The sequence below is a fragment of the Morchella importuna genome (assembly GCF_003444635.1).
Source record: "Morchella importuna strain M04M26 chromosome Unknown Morimp01GS019, whole genome shotgun sequence".
In the NCBI taxonomy this organism is placed as follows: Eukaryota; Fungi; Ascomycota; class Pezizomycetes; order Pezizales; family Morchellaceae; genus Morchella; species Morchella importuna.
In genome coordinates, this window is record NW_025763416.1 from 838,217 (window position 1) to 859,039 (window position 20,823).

Consider the following 20,823-nt stretch of genomic DNA (forward strand, 5'->3'; position numbering starts at 1 on the left):
CCGCTCCTCGCGTGTGTTACTCAATCTGGGTGAGGCTTGCATGTGAGCTTTAGAATATACGTATATGTATCTGTTGACAATGGTAGGTTATGCTATGACGACTTACTTATAGTTGCAAGTACTGCTTGCTTGTAAAACATTCACGTTAACAAGACATACCACCCTGGACAAGGGCACTTACCGCCAGTCAGCCAGGAGTCTTGACCCCGAAGAAAATCTCAACTCACAGCATTTGACTTTCCGCGGGACGACATTGCAGCTCACAAAGTCTCGCAGCAGAGACATTGTGCCTGTATGCCATATCCATCTAGGTAGCTAGCATCGCCACAGTTAAAGGGCATTGCTGTTACAACTATCCGTGCACTCATCAAATAAGTCCCCGGAGTTAGGTGATCGCTGCTTCCCGAAGAAGGTTCTATCAATAGCGGGCCGTGGCGGCTATACATTTGGTTGGGTTTACTCGGGGCCCGGAGCCGGAGGCCCGGAGCACAGCACCAGTTAAGCGGATTGAAGAAAAGCAGCATTAGTTTAACGGCCATGGATTATGAAAACGGTTTGTATGAGATCCCCGAGACCTGGTGGTGTTAGGGATGATAAGAGTAATAATCCGTTATTCATAGGATATCACTCGTATATAGCGCTCCCTTCCTAAATAAGCAAAGTCTGGAATGCCACCGGATTTGTAACTCTTGCTGGTATAACAATGGTATTAGAGGTAGAATACCTTGGACTCGTTCCTGAGTAATTCTGCTTCCTTGGCTAGCTGGAGGGGCACTAGAGAACCGAGCGTTGTCAAGAATGCTGACCGAAAGATTATCTCCGGTAAGTAAGAAAGCTGGATTGAAATGGTAAGCATAAGAGATTTACTTATAGCGGCGAGAAACCTCTTCAAACTCGTTCGGGGATGAAAGATGGAGAGGAATGGTGGACGTTGGCTGTTGTAGCCGTGTTACCAATCCTAAGCTAGGTGAGCGTTAGTTACTTACGGCCAGATTCTTTGCTATCTTTTTGGTTTTTCGTTTGATGACATATTTTTTTAGAGATATTTTGTAGGTTTGGAGGCACCCTCGGAAATAGAACAGAGAGCTTGGAGGGCGGAGGGCTTTCGGGACGTATTTTTTATGGGCGCAGTATGTCTCAAACTAGCACGACGATACCGTGCAAGTTTGGAAAACATATCGAGCTGCCAAACTTCTCAAGAACCCGAACCTAGTCGGGCCTTCTTCCTCTGGGAAAAATCGCAGACCTTTGGAACCTTTGCATGCACCAGACTGTGCATAGAGCCCAGGCACGAGGCTAGAAGAATGTGGTATGTGCCACTGCGGTATCATTGTAGGTGTCTTGACTAGCCACATTCGCTCGTCACTCCTAGGCAGTAGTAGACAGTCTCAATGGGTTCTGGGGAGGGTCTCTCATAGTTGATTATATGGTCATCCTGCTCAAGTCTTTCACCTACCCTAAAGAACTGATATTGATAGCAAACACAGGCTTGGCCTCGGTCGGCTTCGATCCAAACAGAGAGAGTATTTTTAGGTATTTATACTAATTATACCTACCGAATTACACCCTGACCAAGGTTTTTAACTTTTTAATAAGAGACACAAAAACCCCTACTTGCATGGAGTGCGAAAAAAGACACCCGACAATAAGAAAATAGACCTCCCTAAACGCCAGAGCTCACTGAACAATAGGTACAGAAAGCATCATGTAGATAATAGTTTCCCCTGACTGACAATATTAACATCCAATTATTTCCATAACGCCCCGGTTCTTCATGGCAATACAAGCGATATCCATATCCCGAAGTCCCCGGTACAAAAATTAAGAATACTATTACTACCTTCCAATCGAGTAAGAGGAAACATAAACTTATACTAACAAAGCCATCCCAAAAAACAGAAACCAGAAAAAGAAAAAAAGAATAGGTTGAGGAGAGGGTATGACACAGGAAATCAGAATGACCACCCAGTTGAGTTATTAAAATCTCATGAGACACTATCATAATACATCAGTCATTAATTCATCATGCTTCTTCAAAAAAGAAAAAAGAATTCAGGTGATGAATTAGGTGTTCATATCGAAATGAAGGCAGCCCAAAGGTCTATGGAAAATTCTCATCATTGATGTTGACACAACAGCAGACGAAGCAGAAGCCTCTACAGAGTTTTCCCCAAAGACTTTGATTTCTGAGACTACTAGGCCGACTCCCGTACGTGGGACTCTCCAGTGAATCCGGGGTATGCTGGTTCCCATCAGTGTATGGATCGGATCCAGTAACGAGAACAGGAGCACGGTGAAATGGATGCGAAGATAGAGTCCCGTAAGATCTATTCATCGATAAAGCCGGACGAAAGGTCGGTTGGTGGGGAAAGGGGCGAGGAGATGACGATATGCCACGCGAGAAGAATGTGCTGGCTGTAGGCGCTGATGTGGGATGTTCAGCTGAAGAGGAATATGGTGATCCTAATAAACTCAGTGGTAAAGTAAGCGTGTGGGACAAGTTAGATGGGTACTATAACATTGAGATGAGGACTTACCACCAAGATTAGGCGCAGATGCTGACATAGCTGGGTGTAACGGTTGAGTGGGACTCGCATAGTCGTAAAAGAAACGCCCGTCTTCATCTTCATCTGACTCTTCATCCTGTTGCAGTGGAGCATACGCCACTTCATCCAAGATCTCGTCGCGAGTACTCTTAATACTTTTTTGCTCCGTTATAGTCTCCATCATCGAGATGCCCGAAAATCGAGAAAAATTTCTGCCTCTTCCGGGAGATTCATTCTGTTGCGTGTCCAAAAAATCAACAGGTTTTTGCTTTGGCGAATCATAAGAGCCGGGGAGCTCTTTGTCAGAGCGGCCTTCGTCATCGGAAGCTACCGGAGAAGCCTCATAAATAGAAGGATGCGGAGAGTAGCCATCATCAGATTCATCATTCAAGAGATGTAAAACCTTCCGCTGCTCACGCCGAAGACGAGGGGAGGGCGGGGTCCTCGAAGCTGGTGGTGGTGAATTTTCGACCGACGAGTTCGATGAACGGACAATAGCAAGTGATGCAGAGCTAGGGGATGAAAGAAAAGGAGGATAGTAAATATCCGCCATGATGCTTTTGTTCTCAGCCCAGTAAATAAGAGAGCGGGATGGATTTAGATGCCCTCTCTACTGTTCTAAATAAGTTATGTGGGTGACTTTCTGGCTTGATAAAACGTCGCTTTGGTATGATGATATCCAAATATTCGGTTTTCGATCGCTATCCAAAGAAAAAAGGAAACTCAGTTCATCGACATGGTGAGAGAGGGGAAGCACGAGGTTGAGTGGGGGACTGTGGGGTGTTTTTTTTAGTTTATATATTGAATGCACAGATCTGTATCATTCTCGGTTATATCACATCTGCCCATTCCAGTGTGGTTCTTCCGCAACCTCCGCTGGGTGGGTGATTATTACTTTGTGGGGAAAACTACAGATCGCATCACCCGAAACCCTGCATCCCACGTGCCCAGACCCTTGCCAAACAGGGTCCAACATTGACAGTTCCGAACCATGGAACGCCGGGCAAGATGTCGACAACGGTTATTGGATCTAGGACAGGTACAGCAATGTTTCCTCCATCGGTATTGAATCTACTTTAATTTTATGTACCTTTCAACGATCAACTATGTGCAGTAAATATTAAGGAATTTCAAGACTGGCCCTTTCAATTATTGTAGAAAATCACTCTTCGAGATGTAAATATCGAGAGAACGACGAACCGCCTTTGAAATTCTGACCAATCTGAGGATACCATATCCAAAATTGCACGTTATCAGGGCTTTGTTTCAGGCATGGGCAAAAACATCCGATCACGGGAAACATGCATCGCAGTCTCATTCCAGAACACTGCAGGAAATTTGGGATACATACATACATTCCAATTTTCCCCTCCAATTTGTCAGCAAGCAAAGAGAGCATTTTGGGAAAGAATATTTACATGTATGTACATAAATGACGTTAAAATCCAATACTTAATCCACTGCTGACAACGAGTTTGGGCTTTTTCGATGCCTAAAAGTCATGTTATGGATATATTATAGCAGGTATATTAATAGCTTACATGTAGCTGCAGAAGTATCTTTTGAGCTCGTCCCGCACTCTATTTTCTGGTCCCTTGCCGCACACCAAAAAATCGATGCAAAGCAAAAGTCCTTGCGTCGGATCTCCCGTCCATACATTCCCTAATGTCTTCGTCATCACGGCTGTTACCACATGAGTCAATCCCACACCTCCACCTCCACCTCCACCTTCAATCTCATCCATCCCCACCATATCTCATTCACAATAATCTCTTATCTCTTGTTGACCATCCACACTGTATATCTGCTCATCAACAACTAATTGGTGGTAAAAATAAACCTTTCTTTTTTGAAAGAAACCTCTTTGTCATCAAACAGACCGAGATTCCACGTCCACATCATCTGGTCAGTGTAAAAATGGGGAAGTTGAATTATACCAATGTAATTAACCCTTCCTTTTCATCAAAGATATCAAATTTAAGTTTTAACGTTTGCAATAGAGGAGGATTAGCGGAGAAAAGCTCGGGAACGCTGTCAAAAGGGACATCCTAAAATGCATAATACAATCAACAAAGCCGGGCAGAGTCCTGAAGGACCCACATCTTGAGCTCAACCTTCAAGGAAAGCACCTCTGTGATGGGGGTTTGAAGCTTGCCTGTGAAGGTTTAGCTGTGACCCTCGAGTCCGGGTGTTCGAAGCTGGATGAACTGAATCTATCAGAAAATAAGATCACTTTAATTGGCCTAAGTCATCTTACTCGAGTTATCAAACTCGCTGCTAGAGATCTGAAAGATTTAGACCTAAGTCGTAACAATATTCAAATCATTACACAGGATGATGAAGGGATTTGGGAAAGCTTTTTGATGGGATTCAGAGATGTAAATTCTATGATCCACAATATTGAAATAGCACTTTCTGACGGTGAAGGATAGGTTTGCACACTGAGACGATTGGATCTCTCCGAGAACCCACTTGGTGATAAAGCAATGGAGGTATTACTGAGTGTTTATGTACGGGAGTCACCAATACTTCTACCCAGAGCGGTAAAGCCAGTGCTCGCCGAGAGCTCAGACGAGGAGTACTATCCAGATTTCGAAGCTGATTCGGACACGGACACCATATTCTCCTCCGGGCCTCAGCCACTGCATAGTTATCCTAGTCATGAAAACTTCTCTGAGTCTCCACCCAGCCCGCATTCGACTAGCGTTCTGAAACCAAACAAACCGTATATTGGTATGCGTTTAATCTCTTTAAAGAGATACCAATCAAGAATCTGTGCTGATAAACCTCACAGCTGAGAATTCGTCTCTTGACCGATCACCCACCCTCTCGCTCTCAACGTCCCTTGTCTCAAGTCGAGTAGAAATTCAAGGCTTACGATCGATTCCTTATTTAATATTCTCAAAGTGTGCCCTTTCAGACAAGGGGGCCCTTTCTCTCTCTTTTATCATTCCCGTGCATTATACACCAGAACGATTGCTATCATATTTCCCTCCCACACGCCCTGGAAGTCAAACCGAGATCTTTGACCGTTATGATAGAATTCCAGGCTGTTCTGGGATTGTTTATCAAGAAAACGAACTGACAGCTATGGGCTTCAAAGTACTTGAACTAGCTGAGGGCATGCGTGAAAATCGTACACAAACGCCTACTAGCCCTAGGAGTAGGCAGGTATCCGAAACCTCTAATGGATTGCTGACACCTCTAAAACATAGAAAGGACAGTTTTTCGTCACAATCCCCCCATAGTGTGCCCCAGGGAGTCACTAGTTCTGAGCTCGAAAGAGCTCGAAGCAAGATACAGGGGGCTATATTAAAGAATTATGGGACAGGTCCTATTGCGGTCTGGAAAATAGCTATTAAAACGCTTTCGATTAGTCGAACGATATTTTTCGGTAGCGAAGACCCGGGAGCTGAATACCTCACACTCTCTACACGCACCTCCCAACGACATTCTCCAATTCGACAAGCATCCAACACATTCAATCCGAGATTCTCTGGCCTACATGTAGGCTCACTGAATTTCCCACACGCTGCACAATTCCAACAGCATCACCCCAACATTCTTGACGGCCAAGGGGCATGGAATGGGCCAAATGTTTCTCAGCTTGGCAGCCCCACAATATCGCAAAGGGATATGCCTGATTTTCCGAGCCCATTTCGGTACAGTTGTTCTTCTACCACAGAAACGTCAGAGCTCGAAGAGCTCCAAGAAAAGATGCCAAGAAAGCTCCCGGGAAATCTTCCAACCGAGCTTTGGACAAGAATTATCGCACTTGTGACGGATCCCAAGGATGTGTTGTCTGAGAAACAGCGGAAAAACATAGTTGCCTGGGCCAAAACAAGTGAATCTCTAGAAAGGGAGAGGGATTTGGCGGGGAAATTAAGGTCCGTTCAAATCTGGAGAGTACTGGAGGCATTAGAGTGCCTAAGCTATGAGTTTAAAACTGGCAAGGAGACCTAGAGACTGGGAAAGATTTGCTATGCGGTCGACTTAGGGGGGCATTTTCAGTCTGTACTAATCCCAGTCAAACCAATATTTTAAAATATTGTTTGTGGATTTCTTTTAAGTTTCATTTTTACTGGGTTTTCTGCTACAGAATTGTCGTTACTTGTGTTTTTCAGGTATGACAAGTGGTCGGTTTTAGGAGGGCTGGCTGCTCTTTCAATCTCACTCCGTAAGTGCTTTTAGCAGTGCAATTCGTTTCTATCAGAAATTTCTTGTTATCGTAAGATGGTTCACATCAACTAGCTATAGTATGTTAACTCATTAACGCAGTTGAAAGTTAATCAGAAGATATTTCACAGAAAAAAGAGGCTGTCTAATTAATTACGCCGTAATAAATTTGCATACAAAAAAATTGTGGTTTCTAAAACTGTTCCTATATATCTGTACATGTTCTTTAGCTATAGATCACCTCTTATCAACTATGATGGTAGAGGATTAGAGTAGATGGTCTGGTCAGAGCCCAGGGCTGGTTTTGGTTGAGCTTCTAGGTTAATCAATAATTAACAATATAGCTTACGTAGATTACAGTACTCGAGCGAACGAGAAAAAAAGCATACTTATACTTATTACAACTTGTTAGTAGATCTAGATCAGTAAGTTGGAACCACTAATCCCGCATTTTATGAGGGCGTAAGTGCATCCAAGACGCGCGTTGGCACTTATATAGCGCGGTCACGACCTCGAATTACGCACATAAACGTACTCTTCTTACTATATACATGTATGTACTTTTAGGCATGCACAGAACTTCACAAAAAAGTTATTTTGTGCTAGTTCACTCTGTAAAAGCAGGAGATTAGGAGGTGGGGGCGGGGGTGGTGGTGGTGGTGGTGGTGGTGGTGGTGGTGACAAACGGTCTCTTTACTTGAGCAGGGGATCGAATCGAACCCCGGCCTCGCTGTCGTACTTGTTTCCTTTCGAGGGCGTGCACGTACCAACACACACATGAGCCACTATGCTACAGAGCCCGAAATAACTATGTTCTGAAGGGGATGGTAAAACATAAGTAGCTTTCACTCCAAGTACTAAGATCAGCTTGGCACATATGTACTTAGCCAAGCCCAAGTATATATCTTCCAACGTAGTATCTACAGATTGTAGATTGAGTAGTACTAGATACTAGTAGTGGTAGATCTCGCGAGCGTGAGTCCCTTTTACTCCAATTAATTGTGTCTCTCCAGAAAAATTCGTGGGGCCTTGCATCTCTATTGCCCCCCCCCCCCCCGGGCGGTGATCCCCCGCAGTTGATGATTCCCCCATACCCCATTGCATTGATATCCCGTTAACCTAAGTTATCTCTCGGTACTTAGTACCCAGTTAATGCAATTTAATGATGTACCTCCCCGTACATACCCCGTTAATAATGCCTCGTTAATGATATCTCAAAATCACCCAATATATTTTAAAGGTTTATTAACTCTGTGCAGTTAAAGGAAAGAAAGACCTTCACGAATTTGACATACCGTTTAAATTTGGGGGTGGCATTCTGGGTGAGTGAGCTGGCCACTACGCAGGGTCAGGGTTTAAGAGAATTCGAGGAGTGCATCTAGAGACAGTACATATTAATTAACAAATAGTGTGGTCGACGAGTCGAGTTGTTTCAAATTCTCGACTTGAGCTTTTCTCTCGAGCCTTGCGAGCTCGATCAGGCGGGCCACGAGCCGAGTTGGCTCGACTTCAGATAGCTTGAGCTATTTGTATGCTTCTGTTGTTCGGTGTTCGGACTCAGTGGGATAGATTTTCTATCATTTATTTTGTCCGGTCTTAGGTAGAGGTTTTAACAAGTGCAGGAATACTTACAATCGAGCTCATTTAGCTTGAGATTTTTCCCACGAGCATGAGCCCAACCTTCTACAAGTCGAGTTGGCTCGGGCCGGCTCGTCGGCCACACTACATATTATATGGCCAAATACTATAGGGCTGTACGCATTTATTGATTAAATAACTAGAGTATGATCGAGTGATACTTCATGATCGAGTGTTATAATGTGAATCTGAGATAATGGTGGGGTGTGTTGGTCATATGAAAGTGGTAAACTCAAAGAAAATCTGGTACCAATGGGACATTCTTTCTTGCCTTTGCTGCTGTGTCAAGAATCCAGATGCGTATTCGATACTACCTTATACATCCCATACGTATATGTACCTATGTAGCAATCCCAAATCAGGCATGAGACGAGAACAAGAGATACATAGAATTATAAACAAGGTCTAACAAATGAATGATCATGATATCTGTTCAATTGGTATGTACCAACATGGGTTGATTGATTATCTACAAGGTAAACGGCCGGAAAGAGGGGTGAGATACAGCAATACACCCACTCACGGAGTGGGATTCCTTTAGGGCGAGGATAAACACCTCCTTTCAACCCTAATAGGTGTTCAATGAACCATAATTCTAGTACCAATATTTGAGAGCGCTGTTACCATGCCACCTTGATTCATGATCAATCACAATTAAAGCTAGAATCCAACAAGTAATATCACTGATACAGTTGCAATGATACCTCCGCTAACCACAGCTATTTTACATGAGTGGTAATGTAGAACGGCCGTACTTGTATACACTTATAAATTTCTAATTATGGGGGTGCCAACCTCGGGGATCATATTAAGATTTAGTGTATCTTGTGGGTTGATGGTTTGCTTGCGGTCTTTGTGGCATTATATGCATATTAGCAACGTCTCGGCATCTAGTTGCATGTATACATAACAAATCACTCGGTCTGTACTGATCATTCCCGTCTGAGAAACTAGCACGTGGCCAGATCTCGTATCTACTAGTACTTGGCCGTGGAGCTCAATGCAGAATGATGTGTCAAAATTGCATTGTGTAAAAAGGTGGTAAACTGCAAAGGACGTCGTAGGATAATGAGACATGCAATCTGTCAGAGGACAACTATCATATTGGTTGGATCACCTAGCTATCTTACCAATAGAAATTTTCAAGCACTGCAAAACCCAAGTCGCTATACAACCGCATTTATGAGTACGCGTCTCCTAGCTCGGCTAGAAAGGCTTCCAAATGCGCCCGAGTCACGTCAAACATTTCCTGAGTAATTCTAATAGGGACTCTGATTATCGCTTACGTATACGCAGACCTGTAGTTAAAGATTCAGATACCATTTCAGATCTCAAACATACATATATATACTAAGAGTCGGAAGATTCACCGAGTCCAAAGGTAAGTGTCTCTGCTCTATGCCTGCACTAGCTATAGATTCTAGTAGCTACATTATGTTCCAAGTACTCTGACTAAGCTGGATTATTATTATTGATAAGCTCTGCTACCGGAGTTCGTCTGATAATAATATAGTAAGTCTACGCCAGCCTAGACCTGGATCTAGGGGTTGCGAAGCTTGTCTCTCTCTCTACTTGCTTACCATAGCTAGCATAGGATCAGAAAACGTGAAGTCCCAAAACAAGTGTTATTTGAATCACAGAACTCGTACGGTGCCACGCCATACCAATAATCCTTGCTTTGGCGGTACACTCGAGTTTTCTGGTTCATATGCTGGTAAGCAAAAGTACATGTAGCTACATAGCCACTCTACAATTGAGCATGGCTGAGTACAAGACTAACCACTCATGGAATGAAAGACCAAGAAAGCCGAGTGATTATCTATGCAATAAAACAATACAATCACATACGTTACTCGGTGACTCAAGTAGGTAACATTTGACAGATCAGGTTCATCCCATCTACTAGCGACTCCACGTGCATCTCTACAGGCTTACACACTGTCCTCATAGCCTCGACTCTCCGAACAAGCCACAAAGCACCGCTCCTTGACCTTCAACTCCATAGCCAAGATTGATTCAAGTTCCAGATCTGACAACACGACCTTTGTGACCTAGGGCTATGCACGCAGCGCCACTTGGTGTATACTTACTTTGATTCGTTGATCGAGACAACAGTATACGTACACACACATCAGATCAGAGCAAGAGTGAGTCCAAGACAGCGTCGCCCATGGCCACTCTACTAGATACTCGATACGAGTCTCCTACGGGGTGTACAAAGTGATTCAATCATATGGCCATGGCTGAACACAGACAGTGTTTGATTAACTGACTGACTGACTACTCCGAGCTCCCTAATCAGGTCTTTCTGGGCAAATGCAGTGCAGCATATTGACAACTCGCGGACTCAACTGCAGCTTTGCACTTTGTCGGGATCTGTATGTAGGAACGCCCGGCCCCGTAATCATCATGTTTTCTCACTCATCCTTACTACATAAAAACACAGACCTCATGCACGCCCACATGTAGATAAGTTGTCCTCTCCTTTCCCTGCTACTACCCTATGCTCATTCACGATAGATACATATAGATTAACTAAGTCTAGTCGCACGAAACAAAAAGCGCACCTTTCAGGGTTTGACTCGCTCGTTCGTAAAATCACTCATGTTCGTGCCCGAGCTCTCATATTTCGAGTCTCACGAACTGGCTCAGTCTGGATACATCACATTACGCGAGCCGGGGAACGAAATCTCCGACTCATCTCATCCTGATACAATGTGTGCAGCCTGGTATCTTCACCTACATAAAGTACCCATCCCAATTAATAATAACAATAATAACAATACATAGTGATAATAATAGTTAGTTTCGTTAAGCTCGTTCTAGAAGTTACGCACGAGCCCTTCTGTCGCACAAAGAAAGGGTTCAGGGTTTAATTGTCACGACGAACGCTATTCCCTGTTACATATCTGTCCGATCTGGCACGGTTGACCGTTGTGTTCGATGGCGTTTGGCTGGGCTGGCAGGATGTCGCAACCGGTCTGAGAGCCGGGCCGATGAAACTCGGGCCGGGCGAGATCAGTGGAGTGAGTGCTCACTCACCCAAGATAGCAGACCGTGCTCCCCCTCCAAACATCCTTCGCTTAGGTCCTTTATGTTTGAATTCAGAGACAACTGGCACATGGTGGATGCAGCCAGTGCCAATGTACAGACAGGACTCCAGAGGAATATGTTGTCTTGAACCCTGTTTATCTCTACAGCCACTGATTTTGATATGATGGCCATGGTCACGCTTGGAAAAGGAGAAAGAGGAAAAAAGAAAGGGGAGAGGTTGGACTATGATTTGGAAAACAGTTTCTTCCAAGGTGGTGGCGATCGATTGTATTGCCATGATAGTACTTGCTCAGCTCAAGTTTCCGTATATCGTATAGCCATAGGTACACGAACTTGAAACGTTTGAGCTGAAAATCGATAGGCCTGAATAACACCACTAGATACCACCCACCCATTAATCGGGCCGGCTTAATTCTCCACACACTACGGATTTCCATCTGGCCTGGTCGGATTCTCAATCTTCCATTCCTTCTATTGGAGATTTCGATATTTTATCCTTGCCTTATATATATAGATCAGCATGGAGTAATGTATCAGTGCCCCAAACCGCAATCCGCATCCTAGCAACAAAGAGTTACTGGGGACAACTTACGATCCAGGAGCCTCATCTCGGGATTCTTGGGGATGAGATGAACAGGGGACATTGCAGGCCTATATGCCAGGTACTACTTGCTGGTAACACGGAGAAGCCCGGTTCTTTCGACATATTCCCTCTCTTCCTAGGGCCTTCCTCGGAGCTGAACGAGTGAATCGTTCGGCGAAACTCCCATAATCGGCTCCCAGGAATCGTCCGGAATATGAGGGATATCATATTTGCACTGCTCATCCCCTGTAGAAATTCGAAAGCCGAAGCTATGGGATGAGGCTGCCTAGCCACCACCGGCAATCCCCGGCAACGGCGTAGGTACCCACCTGCCAAAGTGTGAGGCGAACAACAATCAAGTATGTTATGTAGGTAATACGTACACAGACAGATACCTACATGATGGAGTACATGCCTCTCAATGTACGCCTCACCTCACCTTACAAACTACAAATTTCGCTGTCGATTACAGGTTACGATAGGGTCCCCCAGTTTTTGGTACAAAGCCTCGTTTTTATTTCCCCTTCTTCATACCGGGATAGCACCCTATCCCCCCAGATCAACCCTAAAAAAGTAATCGATCCGCAAAGCAAGGCTGAATCATCAATCAAAAAAGAAGATAGGAACGGCTCCTGTGACATGTCTCCCCTTGCATGAAGAAGTGAATGAGCAACTTTCCAGACTAATGATGTGGGCGGTGGTTCCTGCATAATACAACCTTTCACAGATGCCAAAAAGAAAAAAAGGAAAAAAGGAAAAAAGGAAAATTTCTTCTTCAGAGAAAGGTAGGAAAATAAAAACACACGTGCGTCAAGCTAGCCAAAGAAAAACCCAAGCCGGGTGATGGCTTGTTTTGTGTTAAGCGATTGCATTTAAGATTATCGGCGAACGAGCAGAAGAACCCGGGAAACAAACTCACACTGAAGGGAGAAGCCGAAAGTTCGTTCGTTCGCCGTTCTTCTATTCCCACCACACTACTAAAAAGATAAAATAAGGATACAGAAGAAAAAATAAGTCCCGCATCCCCCTTCCAAATCTACAGTATCCGAATAATTTAATATGCATGCACCGAGCTGAAAATAATTTCCCCAACATTTCCCTTGAGTTCCATATACGCCTGTGTTCCATGAGAATAATAATAAAAAAAAAAGAATAGAAAATATCTAAGAAATAATTTGAAAAAAAGGAAATAATGATAGATGATAGAAAACCTTTGTCCACCAGCCCGCCCGCCCGCCAAAAACGAATGAAAAATAAAATAAAAATCCCTATAATAAAAAGTTTCACATGAAGCAGAAAACATGGAAAAGAAAAGAAATTACGTTCTTTCTCCCGTTCTTCATGAACACCACTCTCCTTCACTCTCGCTACCCTCTCCTTCACTGCAGTCTCCCTCGTCTGGCCCCTCACATGAACTAAGCTTGTGCGTGGCGTAGAAGCCCCTTGTCCATCCTTCTAAAATTCGTCCCCCTCCTCCAACTTCTGGAAGGAGAGGGGGACCGCTGAATGGTCCTAATGGAACGGACATCATCTTTTCGTCGCACCCATTGCATTTGACATGCTGACATTCGCTCCACGTGCAAACATTCTCCCCTTGCTTAACAGTCATTGGGCCATTGTCGCATTTGCAGCATCTCCAGCGGGCAGGCATCGTGTAGTGTGTATGTGTATGTGTGTTGTACGGAGGAATAAGGAGAAAAGAAAATCCGTCCGAATCGAGGATATGCGCCGGGGCTATTGGTTTTTGGGGTGTGGTAAATAGAAACTCGGTATAGTAATTATTCCTTTCGAAAGGTCGCAAGAATTCGAAGAGAGATGTTTTGTATTTTTATTCCGTGTATTAGAATTGTTCAAGATCTGTAAGTAACTCGGTATTAGCAACTCGTTTTTCTCTTCCTCTTTATCGATAGAGCATGGTAGGCGCCGGCAAAGGGGATGACGTACGCAACAAAACAAAACAAAATCAAGTCAGTAGAGAAGGAACAAAAAGTGCGGTGTGATTGTTCAGCGAATTCGCGGCGGAGGGTAATGTATATATTCGAATTCGAGGTCGTAGATGATCGATGGGTAGAACAAACTAAGTCGAAATATAGACGAGAGGGAAGGTATCAAAGTGGGAGGTAGCCTTCATTTATATTAGCTATTGAGATACATAGCTAGGTCGCCCGGGCTGTTGTTGCTCAAAGGCCAGACCAGGTAGGCTGTTAGTAAAAAAAAAAGTGAAACAGGCTTATTCTGTCCTGTTAAGGCCGCAAGGCGGAGTTTTCATGTCCGCGCTTTTTTGCTTGTTTGACCCCGCGAGCGAGTCCCACGAGTGACTGACTGACTCGACCCCTCTCTGGCTAATCATTTGCTTTTACAATCAACCCGGAGAAATTCACAGGAGGTCGGGACCCCCTCCCCTTCTTGGCCGTGTATGTAGCTAATAGCACACACAGGGTCAGGTCAATCTTACGGAAAACACGGTTTCTCTCTCACCTACCGATACTGGTACACACATGGCTACATGTACATACCATGCCCACTCTCCTCCACACATATGGATCGCATATTATGAATACTGTCTATTCCTCTTATGTAGACATTTTTATTATGATGAGGGGACGAGTGGGGTACATTTGGTGTTCCTTCCTTTCTGTCCTGTAGGTATGACGGACTTCTGGAGCTGAGGAAGAAGATCACGAAGACCCGGTGATGGGGTCGATGACCTGGCCAGCCAGACGTACAGATATGACGAAGCCTCGCATGTCCGAAAAGGGACACAACCAAGAGTTGGAGCGATAGGAAGTCGGGAAATTCAAGTGGTGTGGAGTTAAAAATATTCTGGGGAGTGGGGTGTGTGTATGCAGAGTGTGTGCAGCAGTTGTTGAAAGGTACCATTAGCAGGCCAGCCTTCCCTGCAAATAACATTTAACTTCAAACACACGAACAGAAGTAGCATAGTAGCTGATAAACTAATTGAGGGCCCTTGAGAGCACATTGAAGGTATTTATTCCATCATATCATCTGTGATCCTTTGATCTGATAGGAGAATTGAATTACGACGTCTGGCGTGAAGATGAGAAGGATGCAGTTCATTTTGAAATCGATAAGTCTCGAAATTCGGTTTTATGTACATACATGTATGTGCCTACATACAGGGGTGGTACCACAACCATATACACTCACTCGAGAGCCCACGCTTGCAGGGAAAGGAAAGTTCGGTTTCAGGTGGGGTATATACGGTACCTAGGTAACTCTACTACGGGTTTGCCTCACCTACCCAGGAATATGGTTTAATCGTTGCTCGCTTCCCGAATATGTCACTTCATGCCGAAGCTTCTAGCTCGTTCCAATTAACGCCCATTCAGAGGGGGCATTCAGTCACGGCACACTAATTGGGAAATCACCCATGTAGGTGTTATGGCATACATACATGCATGTATCCAACGGTCATGTTGCTGAATTTTTCTTTCGGCTCACCGATCATGCATGGTGGGACTGCAACCGATACATGTATGTACTACTGCGGTACATACAGCTGCTACAAAATTTAATGTTTGCTAGATGCAAATTGAATCAACTACCCCCTCATGTGATCTGAAATCCCCCGTGGGATTGGGTCACAATCTTCAAATTGATAGCAAATCGAATGTGCCCTCTACGCGTGGTGGGCTATGTTAGTAGGGTGTACCTGGTGGTGATTGGACAAAGTAAGAGATGAGAGATAGTCCTGATTGTCGGTTATCATGCCCGGGCAAGAGGAGGGAACATACGATATTTTTTTCTTTCGACATATCTCAAACATGCAGGTCCATCCGTATTCCCGCTCCGTTATTTTAGTTTTGATGGAAGAATGAAACGGAGAAAAAATATAGGGAAAAAACTTAATCATAGCTGCTAGATAAACGGATGCCAGGCTTTATCTTGCAGAAGCAGTCGCTTGTTTCTTTACTGCGCAGTGCGCATATGCATTTAGCTGCCCTATAGCTAGCTAGCTTCTTTCTTATGCACCTACACCTATCTCAGGCTATCTGGTTTTCGTCCAATCTTTGCTCTATAGAAGTCCAGAAGTAGAGTACCACCAACAAGGCTTACAGAAAAACTTACAATTAACGCCCCCTAGTTTTATTGTTTTTTGTTTGAGAGGGAGCACGCGCACGTGTGTGCAGCGGGAGATCTGCGGGTAATCGGGAATCGGGGGCAACGAGAAACCTGTCAAATGGCTACGTCCAGTTTCAGCATCGGAATTGATTCCCCATCTAATCATTTCCGTCAGGTGATAGGAGTTGCACTTATTGACCTCGATCCTTCTAGACCTCTGTCAATAGTACTACGGTTAGTACGCGGGGAAAACAACAAAAGGGCTGTTTGGGTTGAGAAACATTGAGTTAATTCGATTTCCAACGGCGGTAGTATGTGGCTTCAGCTACTACATCTGCGGTACATATGTAGCTTAGGTTCCCATACAACTACAATTATTATCAAATTGGCCTAGAGCTTCCTCGCCAAGAGTTTAGTCCTATAAAATATGTGCAACAAGGCCGAGAGTTACTATTTTACAAAGCCTAGCTGCCAGCAATTAATATAGGACCTCGGGTACGTTTGTGCACTGGACCGTCTTCTAAGGACCGAATTAGTGTGACCCAGAGCCTCGTTCGCTCGCTCGCTCGTTCGCTCGCTCGTTCGTTCGCTCGTTCGCTCGCTCGCTCGTTCGTTCGCTCGCTCGTTCGTTCGTTCGTTCGTTCGTATCTTTCATGAATTTTTATTTTCTTCTTCTTCTGCAGGTGCTGCTTCAGGGTGTCCTTTCCGATCATCACTGACTATATTACTTCTTGGTACTTTTATAAATAGCTACTAACCTTATCCTAGTACATACATACATACACATACATAGAGTACATATACTCAAGCATGATCAGAACTTTGGACCACAATACTCTGAACTGCGTTTCAAAGATGAACACGCGCAACTCGTAAGCACCGAGGCTCCCTCGGTAAGCCCCTTCGGAGTACTGAGCCTGAGGTTTGATGCATGGTATGCATCCATGTCCTGGATGTAGAACATCGTACATACATGTACATGTGTTGGGCAACGTTTCACTACAGATACACGATGCGATAGGAACCGCCAATTTTGCTGAATAAACTTTGATAAAATCATGATCAGGCGGGAGTTGGATTGGGGCATGATCATCACAACATAAATTTACATAACGGATCGCCTCCCTTGGACCGCTCTCCCCGTTTGTGCAGCGAAGATAGATACTATCCAGAATCTAGAATACGTCTATAAGATATCAGAATGAAGACCGCGCTAGTACACTTTACATGAGATGAGAGCCGGGGCTTGATAGACCATTGTCTGTTGCAACAAAGGGTGTTATTTCCTCTTTTGTTCCCCATTGGCAGTTGTGTTAATAATCCGTAGCGGGTACTTGCGTCGGATTCCTGAGGCGCCTAAAAGTTCTGAAAGACGGGGGCGGGTTCACATCCACCATATATGCCTTCAATATAACCCCAACGGCATTCACAATCTCTAAGCGCCTCGATTCGTTCCAGACGCCACTGCTCAGGGGCTTAGAATGTGGGATAGTTTGGCAATCTGGAGCACCTTCAATGTCAATCTTAAATATGTCAGATTGGAAATTGATTCCCAGCCAACACACAGTACATACATACATCGTCTCCTGGGCCCTGACCGGTGCCGCCGTTCGCCGCTCGCGTCGGGATACGGGAAAATTATTACTTGCCTTTCCTTTTTCTCCCTATTTTCAGGATGGATGAACGAGTCTGTATTAGGCATGACTGTGCATTACATAGAGTAGGTGGTATGAGGGCCGGCTTGGTTGCGCACATCCTTTCCCCCTTATTTTTCTTTGATACGAAGCCCTACATGACTTGTGCGATTATACTCGTAGCTTCATAGCGTTTCCGAACACGACCAATATTACATGACATACAAAAAGGTGGATTTGGCGCTTTTTTGTATGGTATGCAATAGCAGTCGTGTCCGGAAACGTCATGAATTTACGAGTACTGATCTTGAACCTTAAACCAGGTTTAGTTGGCTTAAAAATTACCAACCTACTATTATACATGCTAAGAATTTCTAGAAATATGGGTCTTACCGTGTACGGGCACTGGATCCTAATTTACTAATTGTCGATCCGATACGTGGTTGCAGTTGTGTCATTGGTACGCCCGTACTGAATCAAATCATCTTATTGGCACATCATGGTGCTGTAAACCCCTACTCTTGATTGCAATTCACTGATTGGGTGCCTTACAGTGTTATAGAACGCCTCCTTAATAATAGTACAATCTGAAGCCAATTAAGTATTCAATGCGCCAAGGTGAGCTTTTACTATCCTATCAAACGCGTACCACCACAGGAAAGCCAGCTGTCGAAGGTATTACACCGTCATGATCAGGAATATCATAAGAATCGATGTGTTTGTGCTTTAATTACTTGATTGTTAAATATCGATGCGTACACCATAGCGCGTATCGTGCTTACATATAAGGTAAATATTCAACTTCCTCCACTGCTAATTCTTCTTTCATATTTCACATTTCATATTTAAAATACAGGCTACTGGCTTACTGTGATGATCTTTAATTGTCCCCTCTATCATCAAAGTCGATTATCGGCATATCGCCCGAGCTAGATCAAAAAACTCGACTATCGAGATCTGGTTGTCTAGAACGGTTTGGTACGTGTGGCCTCCCTTGCTTCAGTAATCCCGCACAACTCAAGTGCGGATTTGTTTATATCTATCATGATATACGGAAACACTAAAGTATAATATGACTGATATAAAAAGTATTGATGAGAAAGGAAGGAGATACATAGCTTATGCTATGCTCAAGATCGAACTCTTGACAAGAAACCCAACAAGGTGCCGAGAAGCGAGTGCAAATGAATATATAGGAGCTTGAGAATCGTGAGATTGCTCAAAAGGAAAAAGGAAAGAAAAAATGGCTCGAGAACTTTACAACACAACAACAGATCAAGAGATAACCTACCAGTGTCCTTTCTTTCAGAACCTTCCACTATCGCGAGATCCCCGGGAGATCTGTCATGCGTAATTGCATAAGGTAGACCAATATTTGCCTTGCCTTACTCCATCTACATATATAGAGCTAGAGTACGATCATAAATTTTCTGTTGGCCTATCGGGATAGCTAGGTAGCTGGGGTAGAATTGGAGTTTCGCGAAGAACACTGTGCAGCTCGTGCCTCGTGGAGGTACGTGCAGGGCAGCTGGTGATTGATTGACCTGACCTACCTACTAGTAATATCTTCATGATATCGGTACTTGTCCCCCGAAATGGTAGTTTTATCCACGAGGCCGTAATTTTTTTTCTCTTGACCCATGGCGCCCGCTGTTCCGACGAGCCTAAACAACTAGCTAGTACAGGGCTGCTAGACTCTAAACTAGAGATTGCTCCTGGGTGTTACGGACACCAGAAGAAAAGAAACTCTCTGCTTCTTTCCCTCCCTTCTTCGGCCAGACAGACATGATCAGCTGGATAGCCAGGGATAGGTAAACGAAATTTTCACGACATCTCGCATGCATGTGGCTTTTTAAACCGTGGGTAGGGAAAACCGCTAATTTTGCTAGCGCTGCGTCTGCTAGCTTGTAGTGTGATGGCGTAGCAGGGTAGAGCCTGGATAGGCTCCAGGGTCAATGATACTCTACTCTTAAAGGACGACCTCGAGATAAGCTTCCCTTCCCCAGTATGGCAGAAACAACTGGTTCGCCCCATTTCCGCGGTACCTACCGGTGTAAGATTCTCTCGATAAGCGTTACCTGGGAACAAGCATACCTGGATTAAACTAAAGTACATGTACTTGCGAAGTGCAATACATATTAAAACTACCAGCAATCGAATGTACTACAGTGCTGTATGTACCCATCGAAGGAAATGTGAACCTAAACGTTGATCTTTTTGGTATTAACGTTTGGTTTGCGATTTTTCAGAACACCCGCCGCGAATTTTACTTGCAGCTTGCGTTTTAAGTTCCTTTCCCTGCCTTAAGTATCCATTCTATCTGCAATATTTGAAACTGTAGTATTATAATATGGCTTTCCAACGCACCTTCGCCCCGTGCATAATGTAGGTAGTACAATCACCAGTTATTCAGGCATATATGTATTATTAGAGTCCATAATTATCTGAACCCGTTATTACTATTAATCATCATTAATTTGATGTTCAACCGCCACGCAATCACGGGTAAGCAAGCCAACGTTATTTGTGACGCCATGGATCACATCCGTCCGGATCAATCCATCAATATTGATGAATAGCTTAACCCTATTTATTTTAGTACTGCAGCAGCTATACATACATACCCACATTTCTACCAAAACTGCTTTATTCCGCATCAACTCCTGTAACCTACCAGCATACACTCACGCAGTGTCACCGAGAATACCAGGATAGGAAAGGCTTTCCCCTCCTTGTGTGTAGCATATTCCAGTCAATATTTCAATCGATTCTCGGAAGGGTATCCTCTGCCACGCTTTATACCAACGAATCGGGGCAATCATGCAACTGGGGATTCCGGGGAGTGATGACGTTCGAGACTCCGGATCGAAGGAAATACCCCCCACCAGCTAGCTGCATGCCAGCTAAAAGAGGGAAAAAAAATCCAGACCATAATGCAATGCAGGAACATTCAAAGCTGAGCTATATCAGACGATAAAGCAGAAAGCTCCTGGGGTACGGGGGTGCGGGAAGTGGCATCCCTTATAGGTCAGATAGACTTCAATGTATGGTACGGCGATAAGACAACTGGTAAAGCTTGCCGGCCGGTGGATATGCACGTTGATCTTGG

General features: G+C 44.3%; 3 protein-coding genes across 3 annotated transcripts; 2 read left to right on the forward strand and 1 right to left on the reverse strand.

Moving 5' to 3' along the window:
- Window positions 1-537: 537 nt before the first annotated feature.
- Window positions 538-1,657, forward strand: LAJ45_06603 (uncharacterized protein; the record flags this gene model as incomplete). The annotated part of the gene is made up of 7 exons (XM_046116166.1): window positions 538-557; window positions 621-630; window positions 720-822; window positions 881-973; window positions 1,041-1,130; window positions 1,488-1,533; window positions 1,597-1,657. 7 exons carry the CDS (start codon window positions 538-540, stop codon window positions 1,655-1,657), a joined length of 423 nt encoding a protein of 140 aa, XP_045970827.1.
- A 444-nt stretch (window positions 1,658-2,101) lies between these two features.
- Window positions 2,102-3,099, reverse strand: LAJ45_06604 (uncharacterized protein; the record flags this gene model as incomplete). The annotated part of the gene is made up of 2 exons (XM_046116167.1): window positions 2,102-2,463; window positions 2,538-3,099. The coding sequence occupies 2 exons, from the start codon at window positions 3,097-3,099 to the stop codon at window positions 2,102-2,104; spliced, it is 924 nt and encodes a 307-aa protein (XP_045970828.1).
- A 1,364-nt stretch (window positions 3,100-4,463) lies between these two features.
- LAJ45_06605 (uncharacterized protein) lies at window positions 4,464-6,509 on the forward strand (the record flags this gene model as incomplete). Its single annotated transcript, XM_046116168.1, has 4 exons — window positions 4,464-4,487; window positions 4,547-4,924; window positions 4,979-5,279; window positions 5,341-6,509. 4 exons carry the CDS (start codon window positions 4,464-4,466, stop codon window positions 6,507-6,509), a joined length of 1,872 nt encoding a protein of 623 aa, XP_045970829.1.
- Window positions 6,510-20,823: the final 14,314 nt, after the last annotated feature.